This window comes from Castanea sativa, chromosome 2 (genome assembly GCF_040712315.1).
Source record: "Castanea sativa cultivar Marrone di Chiusa Pesio chromosome 2, ASM4071231v1".
Taxonomy (NCBI): domain Eukaryota; kingdom Viridiplantae; phylum Streptophyta; class Magnoliopsida; order Fagales; family Fagaceae; genus Castanea; species Castanea sativa.
The window spans coordinates 18622294-18645813 of NC_134014.1; the positions used below are offsets into that span (position 1 = coordinate 18622294).

Below are 23520 nucleotides of genomic sequence, written 5' to 3' on the forward strand. Positions count from 1 at the left end.
CATTCATAAATTCTGTTTTTTGCATTAATTAAAATTATTCACTGTTTTCTCAAAAAAATTGTTCACTGTTTTTTGCATATCCTTTTCTTAGGATTTTGCATAAAATTATTTTATGTTCAGCATTATTTAAAAAATTGGTCACTCTCTTTTCTGTATAAATTATTTTTTGTTCACTATTTAAACAATCGTTCACTATTTTCTCATAAAACACCTCCTGAAATTGTGTTCTCTAGATCTAAAAGCCAAATCTGAATGCTTTTTCATTTTTGAATTTTACAATAATATAATCTATTTTTCTACATTGATAAAATCTGTTTCTACATTAATAAAATTTGCTCTCTGCACATCATGTTTACTGTATATTCAAATCTGCTTACTGCATTCATAAAATCTGTTTTCTGCATTATTTAAAACTATTCATTGTTTCTCATAAAAATTGTTCGTTGTTTTCTCTATAAACTATTTTTAGGATTTTGCATAAAATTATTTTCTGTTCAGCAGTATTTAAAAAATTGTTCTCTCTCTTTTTGCATAAATTATTTTCTGTTCACTATTTAAAAAATTGTTCTCTCTCTTTTTGCATAAATTATTTTCTGTTCACTATTTAAAAAATTGTTCTCTCTCTTTTTGCATAAATTATTTTCTGTTCACTATTTAAAAAATTGTTCACTGTTTCTCATAAAACACCTTCTGAAATTGTGTTCTCTAAATTTAAAAGTCAAATCTGAATGCTTTTTCATGTTTGAATTTCACAATAATCGAATTTATTTTTCTGCATTGATGAAATCTGTTTTTACATTAATAAAATTTGCTCTCTACACATCATGTTTACTGTATATTCAAATCTGCTCATTGCATTCATAAAACTATTCACTGTTTTCTCATAAAAATTGTTCACTATTTTTGCATAAACTATTTCTAGGATTTTGCATAAAATTATATTCTATTCAGCATTATTTAAAAAAAATTTAACTCTCTTTTCTGCATAAATTATTTTATGTTCACTATTTAAAAATTTATTCACTGTTTTCACATAAAACACCTCCTGAAATTGTGTTTACTAAATTTAAAACTCAAATCTTTATGCTTTTTCATGTTTAAATTTCACAATAATTGAATCTGTTTTTCTGCATTCATAAAATCTATTTCTACATTAATAAAATTTGCTCTCTGCACATCATGTTTACTGTATATTTAAATCTATTTACTACATTCATAAAATATGTTTTTTGCATTAATTAAAACTATTCACTGTTTTCTCATAAAAATTGTTCATTGTTTTCTGCATAAACTGTTTTTAGCATTGGCGCGATTATTGCACTTAAATGGTTCTTATGTTTTTTTAAATATGTAACCATATGAATAATGGACAAACTCCATGAAAGAAAAATGAATGATTCGTATAAATCACTTGGTGGTAAATGCCTCGAATAATTCGAATTTGTGAAAAAGTTTGAATTAGTTGAATGTAGAAATTCAAAAAAAAATCGATGGAAAATCAATGAACGTACCAAATCATGAAGGTGTACATAAGATGTACAGATAGTCTAAACTTCTTGAGAAAATTGATTTCATTGAAAGTACAAAATAATGAAAATTCAATGGAAAAGTATGTCCCTTAGATGTACAAATCATATGAATTTGTTTAAAAATTTGAATTCGTTGAATGTACAAAACCATGAAAACTCAAGGAAAATTTGTGTACATTAGATGTACAGATAGTACAAATTTGTTGAAAAATTCGAATTCATTGAGTGTGTAAAATCGTGAAAATTCAAATGAAAATTGAAGAACACACCAAATTGAGTAAACTCAATGGAAAATTAATTACATTAGATGTACAGATCGTCCAAATTTGTTTCCGAATTTGAAATCGTCTAATGTACAAAATCATGAAAATTCAATTTAAAACTGTATACTAATGTACTAATCATCCTAATTTGATGAAAATTTCGAAATTGTTAAACGTACAAATTCGTGAAATCTTAATGTAAAATCGAAATTGTTGAACGTACCAAATCGTGAAAATTCAATGGAAAGTTGTGTACATTAGATGTACAAATATTCCGGACTTGTTGAGAAATTTGATTTCGTTGAAAGTACAAAATCGTGAAAATTCAAGAGAAAATTGTGTACATTAGATGTACAGATCATTCAAATTTGTAAAAAACAAAATTTATTTGTTGAATGTATAAAATCTTGAAAGTACAAAATAAAATTGTGTAAATTAGATGTACAGATAGTCTGAATTTGTTGAAAAGTTTGAATTCGTTAAATGTACAAAATCATGAAAATTAAATGGAAAACTATGTACTAATGTATTGATCATCTGAATTTGTTGAAAAATTTGAAATCGTTGAATGAACAAAATCGTGTAAACTCAATGGAAAATCAAAGAACGTACCAAATCGTTGAGCAGCACATGCAGTATTGCAAACATCAGTGTTGCAATGGTGGACAACTCACCCCCAAAATTGATGCATAAACTTTCCATGGATGCTCTGCATCCTTGAGAACGGTGCATTGCAAAGGGTTGCATATTTGTGTATACGTGGCAAGTCCTTGCTTTAGGAGCCATATGGTTTTTTTGCGAAAGAGTGGTTGGTCTGTGTGGTTTGGATGAGTCTGTATGTATTGAATCTATTAAATTTTGCTACAAATAGTGTACAATAAATCTAATTTGGGTGATAAGTGTTATGTGTGTAACATTTCAAATTACACAAACAGAATATTAGAAACATCAACATATCTAACTAGAGGCATTTCACTTCCTAAGGTGTTTCCTACATTACAAAGCAGAGGACATTGTCCAACCAAAGCACAAGAATCATATGTAGCAACAAAGAATAGGAGGAAAAAACTGAGTAAGTGATTTCATATAAACTTAGTCAAAACTAATGAACAGTTAATCTTTAGATTTGTAAAAGTTGAATGTACATGATCATCAATTGTCAGACATTAACAACAACATTCTGTATTGCATAGAACGTGTAGACATTAACAACAATGTCTAATGTTCATAGGTAGAAATTTTTGGAAATCATCATTGCTTGAATTTGAGAAGTTTGAAATATCGCTTTCATCATCTAACACTATAACTTCATTAATAGACTTAATAGCTTGCTTTTGCGCCTTCCCCTTTAGATGCTTCCTAGCATTTTGGGTTGCATGAAAAAGGTCTAATATCCTTTGCATTTGATTGTTCTCTTGTTCAAGACGAGCAAGTATGTTGGGAGGTTCATCTTTAGGTAACTCGGCTAAGCGTGCCTTAGGAACTCGTAACCCGTGCCATCAACAATACATCTCCAACTCACACATATTCTCATATAGGGTTAAACATGGTGGTTCTACTACGGTAAACTCTATTGCGATAGTATCTGTACTTAGTTTTGTAGGTTTGCCGACCATGATGTGCCCAACGCTTCCATGACTCTCGTACGTGTATATTGGTATATTAACGAAATCTCTCTTCTTTTCCTCCATAGTGGTTTGTGTATGTCTGTAGTTGTTGATCTACTGGAACTTGTGATAATTCATTTGTTAAAGTAGATCCAAACTTGTTTCACATTGTACGATTTGATGTTGAGGCATTGCGACTCATAGCTTAGCCAATCAACAAAGTTAGTGGGGTAGAAATAAGATCATTATTGTGGTGCATTTATAATCTCATTTCATGTTCCAAGCATTATAATTTCAGTTATTAGGGCTTGTCATGTCAATACAGGCAAGAAAAACACTACATGAATAGGATTTTAAATGTTCCCAATGTCACAGGGAGATTTGAAGATGTGGGCAGTAGTTGCAGTGTTCTTGAACAGAGTATCATATTTAATTGACACGATGCTATTTCCTTGGCACTAGGGTACGATTATTCATATATTTAAGTATTCATGTGAATGTAGATGATATGACTGGACAGTGTGTGAAACAGTGCCAAGCTGTTGAACAGCAAAGCTGTTGAGTAGCACGTGTGAAACAGTGGCGTATGTTGGCACATGTGGTTCGTATGACTATAGTTGGTGCTACAGTAGCGGGTTGGTGATGTGTCTTCAAAAAACTACTCATGCCACAGTTGGTGCTACATCATGTTTACTGTATAATCAAATTTGCTTACTGCATTCATAAACTCTGTTTTTTGCATTAATTAAAACTGTTCACTATGTTATCATAAAAGTTGTTCACTATTTTCTACATAAATTATTTTTAGCATTCGGCATAAAATTATTTTTTGTTCAGCATTATTTGAAAAATTATTTACTGTTTTTTCTGCATAAATTATTCACTGTTCACTGCATGTTTACATACAACAAACATGTTTACATACAACCTTAGGACTATATGATTCGTCCAAAAAAGGCATAATAACTACTTTTGTCTGTATAGTAGAATTATCAGTTACTCTTTGGATTTATTCGAGGCATATACCATTAGGTGATTTATATGAATCATTCATTTTTCTTTCATGGAGTTTGTCCATTACTCATATGGTAAAATATTTATAAAAAAAAACACAAAAATCATTTAAATGCAATAACTGCGCCAATGCTACAAACAGTTTATGCAGAAAACAGTGAACAATTTTTATGAGAAAACAATGAAGAGTTTTAATTCATGCCAAAAACAGATTTTATGAATGCAGTAAACAGATTTGAATATATAGTAAACATGATGTGCAGAGAGCAAATTTTATTAATGTAGAAATAGATTTTATCAATGAAGAAAATTATATTCGATTATTGTAAAATTCAAACATGAAAAAGTATTCAGATTTGGCTTTTAGATTTAGAGAACACAATTTCAGGTGGTGTTTTATGAGAAAACAGTGAACAATTTTTTAAATAGTGAATAGAAAATAATTTATGCTGAAAAGAGAGTGAACAATTTTTTAAATAATGCTAAATAGAAAATAATTTTATGCAAAATCCTAAAAACAATTTATGCAGAAAACAGTGAACAATTTTTTTGAGAAAAACTACTATATTTAAATGCTTCTATTTTATAATCTCTATATTTTACAGTGAACAGTGAACAATCTCTATATTTTGCAAGATCTTTTTTTTTTTTTTTTAATATGGTTTTATGCAAAATACGTGACAAAATCTAAAGTCAGCTTTCTTTCAAAAAAGATATATATATATATATATATATTTTTTTTTTTTCAAGTTGAGACAAAGCAAAAAGCATTAAAGGTTTTGTACCAAACAGACATTTAATTTACCAACTAACTGCCTAATATCTGTTCTAATAATGTAACTAATTTGAAAACAAGAAAATTGAATTGACATTCCTCAAGGTTTACTGAAATCACATTGACCTCCAATCTTGGTTCAAATTGTATATAGACCTCCTTTATTTTTTAAAATGAACAAAACTCACCTCTTTTACACATTAACACCGTTAAATTCAGTAATAGAAATGGAAAGATTTCTGCTATGTACGCATCTTCACGAGCCTGCTTACGTTGATTAAACTAGCAAAATTAAGTAAGGTAAGTTTTTGACAGAAATTGGTATAGAGCTAATCTCACATCACTTGGAAATGACCTTGCACCCCCCTTAACACTATAAAAGGCCTCCAGATAAAAGGCCTCCAGACTCTTTTTCCAAAACACACTGAAATCACTAGAAAACTAGATATTAAAGAAGAATTTCTTTAAAAATAAAAAATAAAAACACCTTAAACTTAATGTTTTCTTAGCAATGACCATTTTTTGGTCTAAGCCCATTAGTAAAACATTTACTAACCCTCTGAGTTTTTGTTTTGATAGATTGATCGAGGGAGTGATCAAAATCAAGCTTTAAGCTTCTTTGCTCAAGGTATTTATTTTTCCCTTTTCTCTTGTTTTATTTTCATGTTTATTTCTTGCTTTATTTTACTACTTTAGGTTTTTGCTTTCCTAGTTCAGTTGCATGCTAGATTAAATTTATTTTTTGTTTGTTGTATGTTAGTTCTGGGTCGGGTTGGATATGCAGGTTTGTCCCAGTTTGTAAAGCTCCACAAGCTTGCATACACATGCAAGTTCACCCAGAAGAATCCAAATTCATTTGTTTGCTATGTTCTACCTTTTTAGTTACTTTAGATGCATGCTTAGCTCCTGTTTATACTTAGTAACATGTGTATTAGTCCCTGCTTTTTTAGAAACCACTACAACAAAATGTAACTACAGTGACACATTTTAGTGATGAATATATTTTCGTTGCAAAAAAGTACCCTATAGTGACGAAATTTATATTTCGTTGTTGTTTATAAAAAAACTTAGTAACATTTAGCGACGAAAAATAGATTTCGTCGCTATAGGTTGTGCTGAACTAAGGGCGTCAAACGACAGTGTGGGCGTAAAGCCAAATTGATCTACAGTGACAAATTTTTTCGTCGCTAAAAGTGTAAGTTTTTTGCGACAAATGCTTTCGTCGCTAAAGGTGCTGCTGGTCATGCTATTAGTGATAAAATCCATTTCTTTGCTGAAGGCAGCAATTAGCGACGAAAATAAGTCGTCGGTGAAAAGGAAAACCAGAAGATTGTATGGAGTATCTACGACGAATCCGATTTCGTCACTAAAGGCAAGCAATAGCGACGACTTACATTTCATAACTAAAGATGCCATATATATATATATATATATATATATATATATATATATCACATTAACCCCTTTTTTCCCTCACACATTCAGCCTCACATCAGCCCATTTTTTTCCCACACCCACACCGATAGTCCTTATCACATTCAACCTCAAACCATTAAACCCCAAGTCGGCGATGTCGACGCCCTTTGCCGGCGACGATCCATGCCCCTGCTGGCAATGCTAACCCACCCCCTAGCCGTTGTCGCCGACCAACCTGCCGCCGGTGAGAACTCCTTCACCCACTCCCTCTCTCATTCGACCTCCCTCTCTTCTTTCTTTCCCTCTCCCTTTTCCTCCACTACCTCCCTTCTTCCTTCCCTTTGTCTTCCTCCATTGATTTCAGCATTGTAAATTTTTTTTTTTTGTAATATTTGGTTTGAATTTGATTACATGATATGGTTTTGAGTTTTTTTCTTGTAAGTGTAAGTATAAGTTAATGGGTTTTGTAAAATTGTGGAATCAAAGCTTGTTCTTCTCCACTAATTTCAACGTTGTAAGTTTATTTTTTATTTTTGTAATATTTGGTTTGTATTTGATTAAATGATATGGGTTTTGAGTTTAGGGTATTTGATAGTGTGATTTTTTTCTTTAGTTTCCCTCTATGTTCTCTAATCTGATTGTTAAAAGCTGAATTATGGTTTTGTGTTAGTATTTTGAAAGATTGATGATATTACAGTCAATTGGATGTTTATTCATGTATTCTAACATGTCTAGTATGTGTGTATCAAATTTCATATGAAAATACTATCGTTTGATAATTGTTTGTGAATTTACAAGAAAATGTTGCAAAGCTGTCACTGTGACAGATTCAGTGTTTACGCATGATAAATTATGTATTACATTTTATACAGTGAATTAGGATGCTAGGAGTAGTTTTTATGAATTCTAAGACACATATGGTTGTAATAGAAGTGGTCTCACAGCATTTGGATTAATATAAAAATAATAGTTTAATTTCTAAGTTGCATGAAATTCTGTTAGGACAGATTTGACCATGTTGTCGTGTATGATTTTTAATAAATCATGGATTTATTCTTTGAGTCTGAAATTGATATGGTATTTACTAGACATCTAGAAGAGTGTCTTTGTAAATTTAAATGAGGATTGGATGTGTTTAGATAGCCCATTTGTATTTTACAAATAAGGTATATGCTGCTGAAATGAGCAGAAAACAGTAAATGATAACTTTGACTTTCAGGATTTAATTCTAAAGTTAGGGTGAATGTTTTGAGCTATAATTTAATATTCTTATCATTTGGTATGTCTAGATCATAGATAAATTTTTTATAACTTGGTTCAAGGTTTATTAATCAAAGGAGGGGTTCTAAACCTTTCAACTGTTTTTTTTATGAAGCTGTTTTATTCATGTTGTATGTTGCCTTGAGTAAGTTTATATGTGCACCATTGCTTTTGATCTCAAACACATTCGAAATTGATTTTAAAGTTGTTTGACATGATCTGAATATGAACATTAAAATAATGGTTTCTCTATGATTTGGTACATCATGTTGTTTGATGAATGTATCTTGTGTTTGGGGAACCTGGTTAAGGTGGGTTTAGGATTGCATTGACTATAAGAGATAGGCTTTGACAGGATGAATGTGTAAGTTTATGATAAGAAGTAATTAATAGTAATAAGTTTTGATATTTGGCTTAGGTATTACCAGTACCCAAGTTTAACAAGTGGAAGAGAGTGATTGAGCCTAGGTTTTGATTAGGAGTGTTTGATAGAGCAAAAAGTCTGAAGCTTTATGATATATTTAATAATTCTAGCTTCATAACTAAGTGTTAATTAAGCCATAATTGGACTGTGTTTTTTTATTTATGTACTGTAGAAGAAATTTAATGGTTTTTAGTTGAATGTGATGACAAGGTTAGTGATTGTTTGGATTGCTATGGGGGAATAGAAAGAGGCTTAGATATACACAAAGTCTAAGACCAAAGCTTAGCTAACAAACCAGACTTGTATACTTTGCTTGATCATAGTAAGTAAAATCTATTTAAATACCTATAAAACTATATACTTGTGATGTTTGTGATTGGTTTTGTGGTGGGTTGTTGTGCTGAAGCAAGCAGGTGGCTTGCATGGTGTTATAAGGTGGTTTAAATTCAATTTTTCAGATCTGATTTTCGGCCCATGCTTATGTATTTGTATAGGGTTTCTTTTCTCATAACCCTAGACATATATAAAGCTTATTTTAGAGGTCGTCACACAAGAGAATACAAGAAAAACACATGTAAAAGGTGACCGAAGCCTTATTCTCTCAAACGAAGCTACTGCATCTTTGCGCCTTAGGGTTTTGTAACCAAATGCTTCTTGATTTTTATTGTTGATGAAGTGAAGAACTTTGCAGCCAACATTCTTCTTCCTCAAGTTGGTAAGTAAGTCACGTACTGGGATTCATGCAAAGGAGTTAGTCACGTATTGGGATTCATGCATCAAAAGGGTGGCGTTCATATATTGAAGAGTTCAGAAGTTTTGAAGCAGTAGAAGGTTTCTACTGTAAGTTCATCAACAGAGATTGTAGAGTTTAGGGACAAATGTTTTCTACTACATTTGAAACTTCTCTTTACTATAGTGGATTGCTTTTCGGGAAGGTTTCCCCCTAGGTTTTTTACTGTGAAACTAGTTAGTTTCATTGGTTTTCCTGGGTTATCATATCTTGTCTTATTTACTTTTTCGCTGCATATGATTTTGACATGATATTGATGTTTGTTTGTTTTAACAAGTTTTATACATAATAAATCTAATTAACAACTTGGGTTTAAAACTTAATTCTATCAACTAAAGTCTAAATTTCCTAACAATAACAATTGTCTTAAATGTTGTGTGCTTGTCTTAAAGTTTTATACTTGTCTAAGTAGCAATTGTTTTAAAGTTTTGTGCTTATCTTGAACTTGATATGGATATTGATGTAGTCATTTGTTGTGTTGAGTTAGTAGCAATTGTGTTAAAATTTTGCACTTGTGAATTGCTTGATATGGATAATAGTGTGAACCGTGATATGTAAAGTTAGTAGTAATTGTACATATTAGTTTTGTACTTATCTTGAACTTGATATGAATATTGATGTGGTCATTTGTTGTGTTTTGAGTTAGTAGCAATTGTTCAAACTAATTGTATTATATTACACTTGAAAATCTATATTTGCTTTCTATAACTTATACATTTTTGTGATTTTAATTCATTGGTGTGGCTACTCTTAATGCATTGTTAGAAATGTTTCCTATAATATAGTCAATGATATTACTTTACAATTTTAATGTAGTATTGTTTTTATATTTGTGCAGATTTCTTATTGGTAGTTTTAGGGGATTTACTTTTGGCATTACTTGAAGACATATGAGGACATCTTCCCTTGGTTCTAATTATATTATGCTACGCTTTTTGTATGGTTATAAAACATCTTGAGTTATTGTGTGTGTTGCAAACAATTATTGTATGGAAGGAGTTTGAATTTGATACTTGTTTTATTTTATACTTGTGGAATGTGTGGATCGATTTTTTATAAATGTGTTGTTGAAATAAATATGTTATTCAGATGTGAATAATATAATGACAGGTTAATATCAAAGCCATGAAAAAATAAAAACAGAAAATAAATTTTAGCGACGAATTTTCTGTCTTAAATATAGCAACAAAAAATTGTTTTAGTGACGAAATATTTCGCCGCTAAATGTAGCATAATTTTGTAAGAAATGGGTTTAGGGACGAAAATTTTTGTTGCTATATGTGCCTGGATTTTCTTAAAAATAGTTTTAGTGACGAACTTTTTCATCAATATATGTACCCGAAAATAGTTTTACTAACGAAATTGTTCGTCACTAAATATAATTTAATAAACTAAAGTGTTTTTTGCGACGAAATATTTTCGTCGCTGAATAGTGTTTTTAACGACAGGGTTTTAGCAACAAAATGAGTTTCGTCACTAATTAATAGATTTCGTCACTCACTACAACAAAATGTATTTTCAGTGACGAAAAAATTTGTCACTAAAAGTCCAGTTTTTCGTCACTAAGAACCTTTAGTGACGAAATCGGACTTTTAGTGACGAAACTCATTTCGTCACTGAAACCCCGTCACTAAAAGTCCTAGTGACGAAAAATTTCGTCACTAAAAGTCCGATTTGATTTAAAAAAAAAAAAACTTTTAGAGACGAAAACGTTTCGTCACTAAATGTTTTCCTCGCTAAAAACATCATTCAGTGATGAAAATATTTCGTCACTAAAAACACTTTAGTTTATTAAATCATATTTAGTAACGAATAATTTCGTCACTAAAACTATTTTTGGGTACATATAGTGACGAAAAAGTTCGTCACTAAAACTATTTTTAAGAAAATCCATGCACATATAGTGACGAAAATTTTCGTCACTAAAACCATTTCTTACAAAATTTTGCTACATTTAGTGACGAAATATTTCGTCACTAAAACTTATTTTTTGTTTTTATTTTGTTCATTGCTTTGATATTAACTTGTAACCTGTTATTACATTACTAAAACCTCACATTTGAACAATACATTTATTTCAACAACACATTTATAAAAAAAGATTCATACATTCCACAAGTAAAAAATAAAACAAGTATCTAATTCAAACTCCTTCCATACAATAATTGTTTGCAACATATACAATAACTCAAGATGTTTTATAACAATACAAAAAGTGTAGCATAATATAATTAGAACTAACGGAAGATGTCCTCATATGTCTTCAAATAATGCCAAAAAAGTTAAGAATATTCTTCTGGACGTCTTCTTGCTTAGCTCGTGCCTCTTGGTCCCTAGCTCTTGACTCAAGTCCACAACCGGTCTTGCAAAATTAATAAATGTATTGACCCCTTCAATATATGTACGACTTAATCTGCCATCAAGTTTCTTAGCCATTGGCATCCAACTTTTATCCATGTTTGACTACAATAAGGTAAATGCTACTTTAGTAAAAAATGTCACTCATGAATAATGTATTCTAACATCTTAGTCTATAAGCTACTTAGATAAAGTTCTATTTCATTCATGAATGCACAAGTATATATTAATACTTAAAACAAATATACATTGCACACTCAAACACTTCTAACCACCCGCTTGCTCTAACACAACAACCCACCACAAAACCAATCATAAACATCACAACTATAATGCTTACAAGTATTGAAATCAAATGAAATACTATTCATCACATCTAATCAACAATACTCATTCACATTTGCAAGAAATGAAAAACACTCCCAATATTAGTTTAAACCACCTTATAACACCATGTAAGCCACCCGATTGCTCCAATGCAACATACCACCACAAATCCAATTTCCAACATCACAACTATAATGCTTACAAGTATTGAAATCAAATAAAATACTATTCATCACATCTAATCAACAATACTCATTCACATTTGCAAGAAATGAAAAACACTCCTAATATTAGTTTAAACCACCTTATAACACCATACAAGCTACCCGCTTGCTCCAATACAACACACCACCACAAATCTAATTTCCAACATCACAAGTATAGAGTTTTATAAGTTTTTAACTAGAATTTACTTACTTTGCTCAAGCTAAGTTTACAACTTTCAGAAAAAATCCAAAGTTAACTTGTGTTCTTCACCTTGCCCCTCACAATTTCTTCAGCCACAAAAGAGAAAGAGAGCTGGAGATAAAAGAAAGATAATTTTTAGTTAGCTTTAGCCCACATACCATTGCAACTGTTTAAGTCATAGGCATGGTAGATTTACCACATAATTATTTGATATCAATGGATAATCTACAAGTACATGACACTTTTAGTGTAATCCTTACATATACAAATAAAATAGCTTTAAGATTAACAATCTAATCAAATTTAACCAGAAAATAAGCTAAGGTAAGATGTCACCAATGATTTACAAGCTGGACTTGTACATAACTTTAGGATAAACCTTATATAGCAAACAATAATTCCAAGAACACAACAACAGATAGGATCTTATGATCAATATCAATTAAAAAAAATTAAACTTGCACTAAATAGAACTACACAAAACAAACAAACTTTGTAAGAATAAAAACTTTATGTTCATGTTTACAACTTAAAACTACCAACTAAAGTCTGTACCTGCATCATAACCCAAAATGTGTAAAATACAGAATAAAAACTTTAAAAAATAATAATAAAGAAAAGAAAAAGGAAAAGAAATCAGGCAGTTCTTTTTCTTTGTTCATTTTCTTCTATTGACATCTTCATTTCCCTATTTTTTTTATACAGAATTCAGGGCATTATACCTCAAATTGAGGTGTCAACTCTGCAGGCGCGATTTTTTTCTCTAACCTTACCAAGCTTTCACAAAATCACAATTTTTTTTTTGTCTATGTCATATCTACCCCTGCAAGGCCCATCATCAAACCATCAACTCCCATAACAAACAATTTCCAAAAGAATTGAAGATACTTTCACACACACAGAGAGAAGGAGAAAGAGTGAACAAACCTTTGTATGAGCTATGAGCATATCTACCTCTGTAATAAGATAAATACAAAAACCTTTAACACCCAAACACCAAAAATAAAATAAAACCAAGAAAACCAATTCCATAGTAAAACGAGAAAAGAATGATATAGAAAGATATATGTTACAGCAGCATTACTATTACCTAAAAAGTTGAATAGATAAATGTTTGTTTTGCTTTTATTACTACTTCCCAATGCAATGAATTCCTCCTTAATAAGGGCAATCAAGCATCTTTTCACACTTCACATGCCTAAATATTTATCATTATTTCTGGGAATCACAACCAAATAGCCAATTATGAATCCATTAATTGCCAACTCTTGGAGAAAACAAAAAACGTTTGGTTTGTTTTAACAAACAAAAAAAAGTGTGTGAGAACTAATGAATCCCGAAGGTAATTCTATGTTATACTAAAAAAAAAAAATGTTACAACAGCATTACTATTACCTAAAATGTTGAATAGACAAACTCAGCCATACTTTGGGCGTGTCAGAATTAACTTTCAATTCCATTAAAACTCAGAGACCAAGAAATTACAGGACCATTCAACATTAATAGCCTTTCAATCATCAATATACCAGATAATAGTTCATAACAGCTGAACCGATTTAAAGTACAAAACTATGTTCACAAATTTACACGATTTGAAGCCCAAAAAAAAAAAAATATCATGTATAAACATACACAACCCAAAACAAAGTAATCCAACATACTTGAAGTCACAGATTAACTAAGATTGAAAAAAAAAAAACTCAGCCACCAAACCAAGAAATCAAAACACAGAAAGAGAGGTAAAAAGAAAAGAAAAAGGAGACGTACAGATCGGCGACGATGCAAAGCGTCACCGGCGCGAAGGGGAGGCGAAGAGCGAAGCGTCGGGGTTTGTGCTCAGATCGGCGACGATGTGTTCTTGAATCGGTGACAATGCTCAGGTGGTTCTTCAATCGGCGACGGCGTGCTCAAGAATCGTTGCAAATCGTTCTGATCGGCGACGGTTCAGGTGGATAATCGGCGACGGTTCAAGTCTTATCAGCGACGCTTATCGACGAAGCTTATCGGCGACGGTTCAAGGATCTCTTCGGCGACGGTCAGATGGCTTATCGGTGACAGTAAGATGCTTATCGGCGACGGTAAGGAGCTTTTCGGCGACGGCTTCTTTTGGTAAGATGGCTTATCGGCGACGCTTATCGCGAAGCTTATCGGCGACGGTTCTGGGATCTCTTCGGCGACGGTCAGATGGCTTATCGGCGACGGTTAAAAGCTTTTCTGCGACGGCTTCTTTTGGTAAGATGGCTTCCTTTGGTGATGGTAAGATGCTTTGGATGAAGGCTTTTGGGAGCTTTTCTGTGGGTTGGGTTCTTTTGGGCTGAAGGCTTTTAGAGAAAATAGGATGAAATAGAAGGTTTTGGTATTTATAGTGGTCTTTAGTGACGAATTGGTCCGTCGCTATTGCTACTTCTTCATCGCCAAATGTAGTAGGCTTTTAAGCTTTTAGCGACGAATTTAAGTTTCGTCACTAAATATCCAGGCTTTGTTAAGAGTTTTAGTGACGAAATTCATATTTCGTCACTAAAGCAAACTTTTAGTGACGAATTGTGATTTCGTTGCTAAAAACATGGAAGTGCAAAACTATTATTATTTTTAGTGACGAATATTTTTCGTCACTAATTCTTCCTTATAGTGACGAAATGATTTTCGTCACTAATACTATCCACAACAATACCTATAGTGACGAAATATTTCATCACTAAAAATTTTAACTTTTAGTGACGAAATATTTCGTCGCTATAGATTAATTAAACTCGCGCCAAAGTTTCCTTCTGCTGGCGCCCATTTTTCAAATCACAATAGTGACGAAATTTATATTTCGTCACTAAATGTTATAATTTTTTTCATTATTAGTGACGAAATCCATATTTCGTCACTAAAGCTGTATTTTTAGTGACGAAAAATATTTCCTCACTAATTTTCGTCACTAAAAATACATTTTGTTGTAGTGGCTAAAAGTTCTTAGCGGAAAAAAACTGGACTTTTAGTGACAAATTTTTTCATCACTGAAAATACATTTTGTTGTAGTGAATGTGTTTATTTGCTTTGTTTGTTTAATTGAATGATTAGGGATTTGAATATGCTTGAATGAGCACATAAACATGCATAATGACATGTCATGCATCTGAATACGTGGTGTTGTGGTGATGTAGTGAGGTAAGTGCATGCATATATGTATGAACATGCATGTTTGTTTGAGATGAACATGTGATGTATGTAATGGACTTGTTGAATATGAGTTGGATGTGATATTATGAGATTAACATAATAAGTAGGTATGATTGCTGGCTTGGATGAGATGATATGCCATGATGTGAGATAATATGCTATGTGATGTTATGTGATGTAAGCTAGGTTGAGATACATTGCTTGAATATTTAGAACTTGTTTGTGTGTGCGTGTGTGTGTATTGAGGATAGCCTACTAGAGGATTTCTTAATAAAACTAGGATGTGGAATACAATGAGTGGAAGTTGGCTTACGAGCTAGGGGAGATTGGGTGCCTAAAACCTTCTCATCCCCATACTTTACTTTAACTCTGGACCTAAAATTTGGATATATAAAGCCCTATGCAAGGTGCCCAGTTGGTTCCTGGACCTAAACTAGGTGATGACTCCAAAACCCTTCACCTTTAGTCTATTCGGCTAAGGCGTACTCCCTAGAGAAGTTCAAAGAGCACGTAACGCAAACTAATAATGTTGGAAAAGTTTAAGGTCATTGATTGTAATATGACTTTGATTGATTAAATCCATGTTGGATGAGTGTAGTAGAGAATTTTTCAAACCATTGTTTGGATTCTCGTTTAAACCATTACTAAGATTTTTTAAGCTTGTACACTTGATGCTCTCCGTTACCGTGAAAACCTAGAAGAAGGGTCATGTAAACCTCTTCATAAAGGTCACCATGAAGGAATACATTAATAACATCCAATTGGACGAGATACCATTGGTTCACAACAGTTAATTCCAATAAGCGTCAATCAAGCCTTTTGCCATCAATCAAGCCTTATACCATCGTTGAGAAATCCGGACCGGACCGTACGGTCCGACCTTATTACCAGAAAACCGTTCATCAATACGGGTTTTTAACTCTCAAGAACCGGCCTATACAAGAAAAGCAGTAAACCGTCCAAACTGCGGTCGAAACTCGCGGGTTTGAGAACCGTTGACGGGTCTTGCAATTCAGATCTAGATTTTATTTTTGGTACTTACCACCATTGTTGATGCTTCAAACCACCATGAGATGCTGTTAGACCTTTAGATTGCATCGCCTCTCTTCTTCTTTTCTGTCTCACTCACGCTTTCTCTCTAATTTTTCTGCATTTTTTGCCTTTTTGCCGTTTCAATTTCTGTGTCTGGACTAAGGACTCTGGAGTTGCTTTGTAGACGATGGAGACGTTGAAGAACCGGTGAAGAAATGCTTGGCTGTCATCTACTCACTGACCAACCACTTTATTCTTGGGCTTTGTTTTGTATTTAGGATATTATTTAATGAGTAGACTTCTAGCTTCTTCTTTTCAAGTCCTTTATTTTTTTTGTTTTCCACTTTTAAATTTCATTGGACAGTTGACCATTCTAATGGGCTTGAGCATCAAGGCATGGGCTTAGACCTAGGCTTCATAAAAAAAATTTATTTTTATAAAATTATGTTTTTGGTACTTAAATATTTTCTTATTTTGTCCAATTTTCTATTATTTCTAATTTAATATATTTATTTATTTATTAAATAATTATTAAATTAATTATGACATTATCACGGTTCAACTTCGGTCCAACCTTAAAAACCTTGAACCTTTCTCTTTTTCGGTTCATTGAACGGTCCGGATCTGAAAACCTTGCCTTATACCTCTTAAGACTACCATATCTACATTGTATATCAATTAGTAGACCCATTTGCATCGAATTGAACAGTTACCAACAATGAGAGATGTGACAATCCAAGCATTATTTATCCCTAATTCTCAAATCTCAATATCAATGGCAACCCTCCAATTAGCATATTTCATTTTTAATTGAGAATTGAAATTAATTCTTCGAGATATTTAGATTTTTAGTTTTTAAATAGTGAATTCTTTGGATGGGATATGAAGGGCTGTGATTGAAATACGTGATAACATGTCAATCTTAAGAGAAATTAGAATCTTTACTAGAATAATGCAAATGTGACTCTTTTTTTATTTTTGTTTTTCAACGTGTACATAGTAAACGACTCAACTCATTGAGAATGATAGTTCCAGGAAACTGTTATGTCAATAATTAATCATAAGCAATAGAGCAAACCACAAACACTAAAACGAGTAGACTACACAACATGAACATAGCTCAATACTAATGACTGAGAAGATGTAGCTCTTATTTCTAAAACGAGTAAGGTACTTCCACATATAATAGTACAATGACTGAGAAGATGTAGCTCGTATTTCTAAATATTTAGCTACACATTTAGTTGGATGGTGGTGGCTTGTGGGGTGGTTTGTGAGAGGGACTTGGTGGCTTCCTTTCAGCGGTTGGAGGCTTCAAGTGCTTTCGGGGTGGCTTGTGCTCTGGTGGTGGCTTCTCTCCTTTACCCTTTGGAGGAGGTTTGCCATCAGTGGAAGAAGACTCCAATAAAAGGTGCCCAGGGTGATGATCATGTGGTGGTGGCGTCTCTCCCTTACCTGGGGTTGATCGCTTGTGTTCTGGGAGTGGTTCCTCTTCCTTGTCATGTGGGGTTGGTGGCTTGTGTTTTGGTGGTGGCTTTTCTCCCTTAGGAGGAGGTTTGCCATCAATGGAAGTAGACTCCAATAGAAGGCGTCCAGGGTGATGATCTCGTGGTGGCGGCTTCTCTCCCTTACCTGGGGTTGGTGGTTTGTGCTGTGGCAATGGCTTCTCTTCCTTATTGAGTGAGGTTGGTGGCTTGTGTTTTGGGGGTGGCTTTTCTCCCTTAGGAGGTTTGTGCTCATGTTTAGGAGACTCATGGTGGTCAGCAAGTGAGGCAGTGCTTAGAAGCACCACTCCAAGGAGCAACACTAGGAAGTATTTGGTAGTAGTCATCTTTCGTCTTTGGATGCTTCAAAACAGCAAGACTTCATGGCCTTTTATAATGAATACTAGAGCCTATTGCGTCAGATCCTTCGTCATTCAGCCCTTAAAATATACCCTAGAATAGACATTTTTGGGTTCAAAATCGATATCTTTCCTTCCTCAGTATTCAATTATTTGAGTTCAAAAGTTTGACAATGTACCGAGGTTGGTCCTGGTGAAGGCTAGTGACATATATAACGAATTTAGCTCTTTCGCTTTCCATGCAGCGATCTCCTTTGCACGCAACCTTAGGATCTTTTAAGTTAAAGCGTAGTATAGTTCCTCAATTTTCTTACTCTGATTTTTTAAATCCTAAGCATAGATATCATCATTCCCGCAAAAAGAAGAAAATCCATATATTGGTCATGCAATATGTATGTGGTCCACATCAAGGCCCAACCGCAAGAAACGTAAGAAAAAATATCAGTTGAATTCAAAGGGCCATAAGCTTCGGCGGGGTGAGAGATAGTTAGAACTTAGAATCCATTATATATGACACGTGTAATATAGGAAGAGTTTTAATTGTTTTTGTGGGTTAAAAAACAGTGATTTCCCATTTAAGGGCAAGTGTCGTTGGGCTGCAAGCCCATTGAGCCTTTTATGAATTTTCTACTGGTGTTACTATCTTCATTTATCATCTTTTTTTAATGATCATTTTTCATCGCATGGGATTGGAGTCCGACATTGTGCGTAGATTATATATATAATGTCGGCATGATAAATGTACAGATTTAGCTAGCACATGCAACAAAAGTGCACAAATGGGGTTTCTCAGATTCCCACTTAGGATGGCTACTTTATTACTGGATATTGCATAAGTGGTTACAAGAAAGAAAAATGTTTAGTACATATCCCTTATTATACACATAATATATACACTCTAAAAATAAGTAAAATTGTGGCTTCAGGTTTTAATTTCTAATTTCAAAACTTCAAGTCACAGTTTTGCTTGTCTTTTGAAATTGTGTGTATCGTGTGCAAGTGTTGAAGGGTGTGTAATAAACATTTGCTAGAAGAAATATGCAAATTAACCAAAAAAGTCATGTACCTCTACAACACAAACTTTTTTTTCTTGAATTGTACTAACAGTCAGCTGGGCTTAGTGAAGTCTGTGAAACCTTCAGTAGTCGATAAAAATGTTAACGTAACCTGAGGGGGCAGAAATCAAACTTTATAGTGTCATATAAAATATGTAGACAAATGTTTACAAAATAGATCATGTAGTAATTAAGCACCGTAATGGATATCAAATAATTGACCATTCGCAAATGAGTATGAACTGTTGAATTAGAGGAATACTGATCATGTGGCTCGTTACAAATACTATCTTTGGACTAATCAATAGCACCACCATTATTATATATGTAGTTTATGCTTTCATATTTTCTAATACCGTCCAACATATATTTATCACGATGGTTTCGTTCTTCTCTATGTACTTTCTGTGTGGTAGGGGAAAAAAAAGCAACTTGTCAATGTGCAGTTAAACTGATGGCTTTAACAGATTAACAATAATATTTCTGCCAATAGGATTGTGATTCTTTGTTAAAATGAAATAATAGATAAAATGGAGCTCTCTTTTGCTAGAAAGTTGAATTCCGAGAGTTAGTATTAGGGATTTAGTACAAAGCCCATTCTTGGCTTTTTTTTTTTTTTTGAGATAATTATAACATGCTGTTAACCCTACAATTTGAACCATTTCTCCCATAAACTCTCAAGCACTTAATACATGAAGAGGTGATTTTCTTGGCTTTGGACCAAAACTGAGAATAACTTTTAAAACCGTTGGCGGTGTGATCTCTCCTTCGTTAGAAAATCACTGAGGCCAACAAATTATGCATTTCTAGTTTGATTACAGGAATTAGTTTAGCAAAAACTTAAGCCTAAAAGTTCAAAATTGATAATTGCAACTGACAGTTTTTTAATGAAACGACCAGCGATTTACCAAAGTTATTAGGGGGACAATGGAAAAGGAAAAGGTTAAAGTAGCTCATTAAAGTTTTTCGTTGTTTACAAACTCAACTATCTTTCCGTTCTGTTTCTCAAAAAAAAAACAAAAAAACTATCTTTCCGTTCCGCTGGGATTTGCTAGTGATGATATGTTACAAAAGGCTCAATCAATGGAATGGTTTTTTTGACTTGAAGAGTAGATTTTGGACTTTTTGAGTATATGAGCAAATCAGTGACGTTAGTGTAAGAGACACGTTTTAAATATATAAAGTTACTTCGACTTACCAAAATATGTAAGGAACAATTAAAAAATGGGTCTAGCTATGAATAGAGGCACCTCTACGTTGGACATAGTTTTTGCTGGGTCTATTGTTTAGAAGAGGGCGAAAAATTATTGGTCGGGTGAAGAGTCCACCTCTCATGTGACACGAGGAAACATTACCCCTGAAATATATAATTATTAATGTATATGTGTGTGGAATTTACTTCTCATATGAGAGAATAGAGCATTACTTCTGAAATATATAAGAGTACCAATATTGGTGGTGCTAAAAAATTATATTGCTATTTTTAACACTATCAAATACCAAAATGTGGCTATATTGGTGCCCTCAAAGTTATATCTTTTGGCTCCACATATATAGTGCACAGCTACATTGGTGCCTCTGGTAGCTAAAAGTAGTGCACATCAGTAATAAAAAAAAAAAAAAATTATTAAATTGGTGTGTTCACACTACTTTTAAATAATAATAAAAAAATCTCTTTTAGTTATGTTTACACTGCTTTTCAATAAATTTTTTATATTATTTTAACCAAATAGCTAAAATTATAAATTTATTGATGTTGGGTGTATTGTAAAGTGATAATATAAAATAAATAAAGTAGCTTTTTATAGAGCCATATTACTAACTTTATGACCCCATCAAGGAACTACCCTTATTTTTTTGGTAGAAAGAAGGGGTATTATTTAATATAAATAGAGCTACATCAGTTTATATATATATGTGGGATATAAGAATTCCGAGTAAGGTGATCACACCACATGTCATGCTTGGCTGAGAAGGACAGTTGCTGGGCCGAGGAGGCCACGTCCTTGGATTTTCTGAACACGTCATCAATGCGCTATCAGAGGAGGCTCTACTATGCAAAAAGGGCTTTGAGAAGGGAGATGGCAATAACGGAATCGAAAAGCTAGATACTGTCACCACATTTAATGCATCCCACTAAACCTTCTGGCCACATTTATGTAAAGAAGACTTGTGAACAGTGTTAACTAGGAATAACACAAATTCTACTTAAAAGTGACTGCAATTTTTACGTTTATTATTATCATTTAGTTATCAATTTTTTTATTATTAAAGAACATTATTGTACTTAATTTGGTTTCCCTGAAAAAATTCTTGACTTATGGCGTTGAAGTCTCACACCGCGTGTAGATTATATACATGTTGGCATGATATATAAATGCATTGTTCCAGGCTACTTTCCAAAAATAATAAAAAAGTGCACCGATGGTTTCTCGATCCGATTCACACCAAAACGACTTTATTACTTAGACATTGCATCAGTGGTTAGAAGAAAGATGCAAACAAGTCATGTGACTATAATAATACAAACATATTTTAATTGGAAATGGTGCTTCCACCGTCAGCTGGGCATATCTGTGTTAAACTTTAGTAGTCTATAAAAAAAATTAGTATAATTTGATGGGACCAGAAATTAAACTTTGAAGTGTCATATAAAATATGTAGACGAGTTTATAAAAAAGATAATGTAATAAGAACATTAATGGATAGCAAATAATTAATAAATTATTCACACCGATCACGTGGCTAGTTTACAATTAAGTTCTATCTTTCGGTTCAGCTGGGAATGGGATTTTCTAGAAACGTTACAAAAGGAAAAATCTCCGTGAACGGGATTGGGGATTTGACTTTAAAGTGTCTAGATTTTGGACTTTTTGAGTATGAACAAATCAAAGACGCGTTAGAGTGTAAGAGATACGATTTAAGAAACGATTAGAAAGTAAAGTTTAGGTAGGAAGAGAAACACCTCTACGGCTCTACGTTGGACTTAGCATCCTCATCTTTTTCAAGGTCTTGGGCAAATGCGTTGGATGCCCAATTTGTAACAAGTAATGGCTTCATGTGCCTTCAAGAGACTACCCCTCATTGCTGCAACAATTAAAAAAAAATTGTGCTAAATTAATTGGAGAGAAACCCTTCAAACCCTATTGATATCTTTTTGTTAAATGTGAATTTTGAAAATCTAAAAATCACTGATATCTTTTATGTGTTGGTCTGAATTTCTAACAGGTAATGGCTAGTTATGTCATATTGATTGATTGATTTATTTAATTTTGTTCTGTGAGTAAGTGTTGTTGTTGTTTGTCAAATTTGTCCATGCCAATAATAATTGCTAAATCTCTCAGGGAAGAAAATCAAAGAAGAAAATAAGAGAAATTAATTCTCATTCATAATGAAATCTATACAAGAAGGATCTTTGTTATATAGCTTGAAAATATATACAAAATTGAACTTAGCCTTTGTTTGGATATCTCGCAGTCTTCAATAACTTATTTTCATAGTGTTTATTAAAAGACATTGTTTTCTTTTTGGCATTGGCTTAAAAAGCTATATTTTTTATTATTTAGCTTATTTTTACTACTATCTATGAGTTCCATTATGTTTTTTACAGTACTTTCAGCAAAAATGTTTCAGTTTCAACTAAATAAGTTAGTCCCAAACGGATTCCAAATGTGTAACAAAGACCTAAAGTACCTTATTTTTATAAAAGCTAATTTTTTTTTATAATAAAAATTGAGACAAAAGGAAAAAAGCAAAAAGTTAAAGGTTTTGTGCCAAATAGACACTAAATTTACTAACTAATTGCCTAATAGCCATCCTAAAAATGTAACTGATTTGAAAACGAGAAAATTGAACTAACCTCTCAAGAGGTTTACTAAAATCACACTAACCTCCATTCTTCTCCTAAATTGTACATAGACCTCCTTTACTTTTCAAAATAAATTACACTCACACCTTAACACCATTAAATTCAATAATAGAAATTGGTTGATTTGTGCCTTTTTAGTGTCAACCCATATTGATGTTGAAAAATTCGTAGTTAAAACTCTATTTCATGTACTTGAGCTGTAAGTTTTTAAATGTCTAAATAGTGGATGAAGATCTATATAGAAGATACAAGAAAACACTCCAGAGACCATTCAAAAAAGTGAAGGTTTTACTACCTCGATTGCAAGTAGCTCAATTGATTGAGTTTAAGTTAACCTCAACTCCAGTCAATCAATCGAGATTCGAAAATATAGTCTTTTTAAGCCT

General features: G+C 32.6%; 1 protein-coding gene and 1 long non-coding RNA gene across 2 annotated transcripts; both read right to left on the bottom strand.

Moving 5' to 3' along the window:
- Window positions 1-11195: 11195 nt before the first annotated feature.
- Window positions 11196-14512, bottom strand: LOC142626179 (uncharacterized). The gene is made up of 5 exons (XR_012842471.1): window positions 13939-14512; window positions 13099-13127; window positions 12894-12994; window positions 12181-12282; window positions 11196-11541 (listed from the first exon to the last, which is right to left on the bottom strand). It is a non-coding gene; the product is annotated as an uncharacterized LOC142626179 (long non-coding RNA).
- A 2885-nt stretch (window positions 14513-17397) lies between these two features.
- LOC142626066 (uncharacterized) lies at window positions 17398-18233 on the bottom strand. Its single transcript, XM_075799840.1, has one exon. The coding sequence runs from the start codon at window positions 18197-18199 to the stop codon at window positions 17609-17611; it is 591 nt and encodes a 196-aa protein (XP_075655955.1). The 5' UTR covers window positions 18200-18233; the 3' UTR covers window positions 17398-17608.
- Between the last annotated feature and the right edge of the window lie 5287 nt (window positions 18234-23520).